The sequence below is a fragment of the Sinocyclocheilus anshuiensis genome, unplaced genomic scaffold (genome assembly GCF_001515605.1).
Source record: "Sinocyclocheilus anshuiensis isolate Anshui unplaced genomic scaffold, SAMN03320099.WGS_v1.1 scaffold509, whole genome shotgun sequence".
Classification (NCBI taxonomy): Eukaryota; Metazoa; Chordata; class Actinopteri; order Cypriniformes; family Cyprinidae; genus Sinocyclocheilus; species Sinocyclocheilus anshuiensis.
Window position 1 is genome coordinate 614,322 of NW_015539853.1, and position 3,607 is coordinate 617,928.

At 39.6% G+C, this 3,607-nt stretch overlaps 1 protein-coding gene across 1 annotated transcript in view; it reads right to left on the bottom strand.

The window, feature by feature from the left end:
• Nucleotides 1-505: 505 nt before the first annotated feature.
• The window catches only part of LOC107684728 (SH2 domain-containing protein 4A-like), a 13,724-nt gene continuing 10,622 nt past the window's right edge, over nucleotides 506-3,607 (bottom strand). The window contains exon 7 of the mRNA XM_016481065.1: nucleotides 506-835. Within this exon, the coding sequence (XP_016336551.1) occupies nucleotides 506-835 (330 nt within the window). The remainder of the gene's footprint in view (nucleotides 836-3,607) is intronic.

The window sequence follows — 3,607 nt, forward strand, 5'->3', positions numbered from 1 at the left end:
TTCCTGTGTTAATGTCCTCTCACCGCACTACGTGGGCCTGCTGATTGTCTCACTGTGTTGTGTGGTCGCCACGGAAACCCTGGATAGGCTCCAGTGACTAAGGCGGACACACATGTGTGCACGGCGCTCTTACGCATACACATTCACAGAGTCACACTCGTGATCTAAAGCTGTTTGTTCCACCGCATTTTCAAGCCCCACTAGTAGTCTGTTCAGTGTCCTACAAACACACATATGTGTGTTTGCGAGCCTGTCCGTGACTCTGTGTTCACACACACACATACACACACTGTTAAGCTTGTAAGCACCTGATCGCAACGAACCGAATGGCAAAACCACTCTCTGTTTGCCCTGTCAGTAACTGCTGTGCGTGTCTGTGAAAGCGAGAACGCATTCGACGGGATGTTTCCAATTTCACAGTCACCATATGCAGACAGAACAGATGAGCCGCACTGACAGCCTGTGCTGCTAAAAAGCATGCTATCTCTTTAAATGCCCCCACCTCTTAGAAGTGGGGCAGAGGGCAGAATTCCGGAGCGGCACGTCTGTGCGCTGAGCCAGGCCGCGGGGGGGTCACGGCTGCCAGGGGGAGAGGGGGAGGTGGGGAGGGGGGTTGAGTGGCGCGGAGGTCTTGGGGATGGAGTCTGGAGGTGTCAGGTAGCTGACTGGTCGTTCTGTCCTCCATGTCCATATAGCCAGGTCTGCTGAGAGCCGAGGGTGTCAGGAGGCAAGATCTCGAGTGGGCCCGATAGCAAATTGAGGACAAGAGTGCTGAGTCATCCTCCGAGTGTACTGACTCAGCCTCCTCTTTGGACTCCTGAGGCTGATGGGATACCTGCCATAGAAACAAATAAACCATTTATAAAAGAAGTACAAGTTGGACTGAGTTTCCAGCTACGGTTTTAAACCGAGCACTATGTTACTGTCCTAAAACATCCCATACGGGAAAGGGAGAAAAAAACCAACAGATGAAATCTTGTTAATGTCTTGATTATTTCTCGTAGACTATACAAGAATAAATATAGAGCAAATGGGAACTTCAGCTAAAATTTCACGTGTCTCAGATTTGTCTCCTGAGAAACAGACCACAGCTATTTCACATGTCTCCTCTAATGTTCTAAAGATGGGTTCGAAAGATCTCAGCAATGTCACAAACTCTGAGCAGTGATTTGACTATCAACTCAAATATCAAATTCTTCCCAGACCAAATTACCTGGTCTATGGCATTCACATCAAGTCAACAAGCATCTCATGTCTCATATTTGTCCTAAGGAATTTTAGGAGGAATATCTAAGATAATCCAGTGAGTTTTTCTGATCTCCTGGGCCATGAAAGATGAAGCTCTGAACAATAACATTTTCTCCTGTAATTTTACATTTAAGACAACACCAAACAATTGTTATTTGGTAAAACTCAAACATTGTGTTAGTGCCTTAAGATAATGTCAAGATGGCTCCAGCGGGTTCATTTGATATATAAAATGAACTAAAATAAAATAGCCTTAATAAAATAATAAAACAGCCTAAAATGAAATAAAGTAGCCTAAAATAACCTAAAACAAAACAGCCTAAAATACAAAATAAAATAGTCTAAGAAAAAATTAAATACAGTAGCCCAAATAAAAAAAAAGCACTTAAAAAATTAAATAGCATAAAATATCCTAAAATATAGTAGCCTAAAAAATTAAATAGCCTAAAAAATGACTTAAAATATAATAGCTTACTATAAAATATAGTAGCCTAAAATAACCTAAAATAAAACAGCTTAAAAAATATTATAGCTTACAATAAAATATAGTAGCCTAAAAATAACCTTAAACAAAAAATAAAATAGCTTTAAATAAAATGTAGTCTAAAAATAACAAAAAATAAAGTAGCCTAAAAATTGACCTAAAATAAAACAGCCTAAAATAAAATGTAGTAGCCTAAAAATGACCCAAAATAAATAAAATAGCCTAAAATAAAATATAGTAGCCTATAAAGTAACCTAAACTAACAGCTTATTTAAAAAATAAATAAATAAATAAAACAGATATAGCTAAACACCAAAACATAAAATAGCCTAAAAATGAGATATAAAACGAAATTGCCTTAAATAGCCGAAAATAAAATAAAAAACCTCTGGAGCTGCCAAAGAAAGCAGATATTGCATGCCTGGACTGTAAGAAGCACAGACCGTGTTTAGTGTTTACACACACACACAAGATGGAAGAGAACTGTGTGATGTGCAAGGACTTGCCCTGCCCAGGGGCTTGTGGATATTGAGGGATAAAACTGTGGTGGAAGAGAGAGAAATGCAAAAATAGGGAAAGAGAGGTCCCTGCCCAAACCCCAGGGGACAGTCCCACAATCCCATCCATCTGTGACTGACCGGCGCGCCGTCTCGCATGCTTTAATTCCCTGATCAACTTTATCAACCAGCTGCTCTTGAAGAACTCAGGGACCGAAATCAGGCCCTGGGCTCTCTCAGGTCCTCCTGCAGAGCACACACAGCCTGCCTGTCCTCATGCTCTCTGACACACAGGCCACACACTGAGAGCAATGCACCAAACTCTCCTTCAGCATTTAAAATGAGTTACATATGTAATATATGTTTTATATATCTCAATCCGTTAGGCTTACATATATTATATACCTTTTGAGTCTTACTCTTCTGGGTGTGGGGATGATATGAAAAATGGGAGGGACACTAATTATCAGGTTGCACGTGAATATTAACTGCATGACATGTTCTGATTTGCTGAAAAGCAGACAAAGTTGGAAAGAACTAGTTTTAGACTCATGCTCGCACACTCGTCTAACACTCCGTTTAAAGTGTATGTTGTGTTCAGCTGTTGTGGGGTCAAGAGTCTGAAACAGGTGTGGTCAGAGTGGCAGAGAGAGCGACAGCTGAGGGTAAAAGGATCTCAAGATGAGAGCACAAGGACAGCTGCTCTGACCTCCAACCCCCCTCCTCCGGAGCAGAGTGCCAGAAGAGACCACCGACATTCTGGGGAGGACATTCCTTTGCACCGAAACCATGTTTACACTACAAGCGGATGACGTGACAAAACTAGAACGTGTTAGTGTCAGTGTAGATGAGTCGGAGTAGTATATATGCTAACCCATTTTTATTTACAATATTACCAGTTTTTTTAATTAATTTTTATCATCACAAATTACATTATCATTAATAGAAAATATATTCAATTAAATAATCTATAACTAAATTATATTAGTATATTTATAATTTCTTAATATTAATGCATGAGTGCAGAATATTTCTTACTCATTTAAGATAAACTTTCCACGGTTTTAAAATTAAAATAATAGTATTTTCAGAAAAAAAAGGCAGACAGACAGACAGAAAGAAAGGACGCAGAGAATTCATCATATGCTGATCCGCTCTGTGTTAAAGGGCAGTAGTATCAATGAACAGAGGCTGTTAGATGGCGGGACTTTCCAGGGGCCTCTGGCGTAAATAAGATCTCTGTGGTCATATAGCATATCGCATCAGTCCAACCGGCCTGTGATTATGAAAAATTACTTGGAATTGTGATGAGTTTCAGTATCCTGTACCAAAAACTTTTATACCTGCTTAAAAAAAAATTATATATATATATATATAT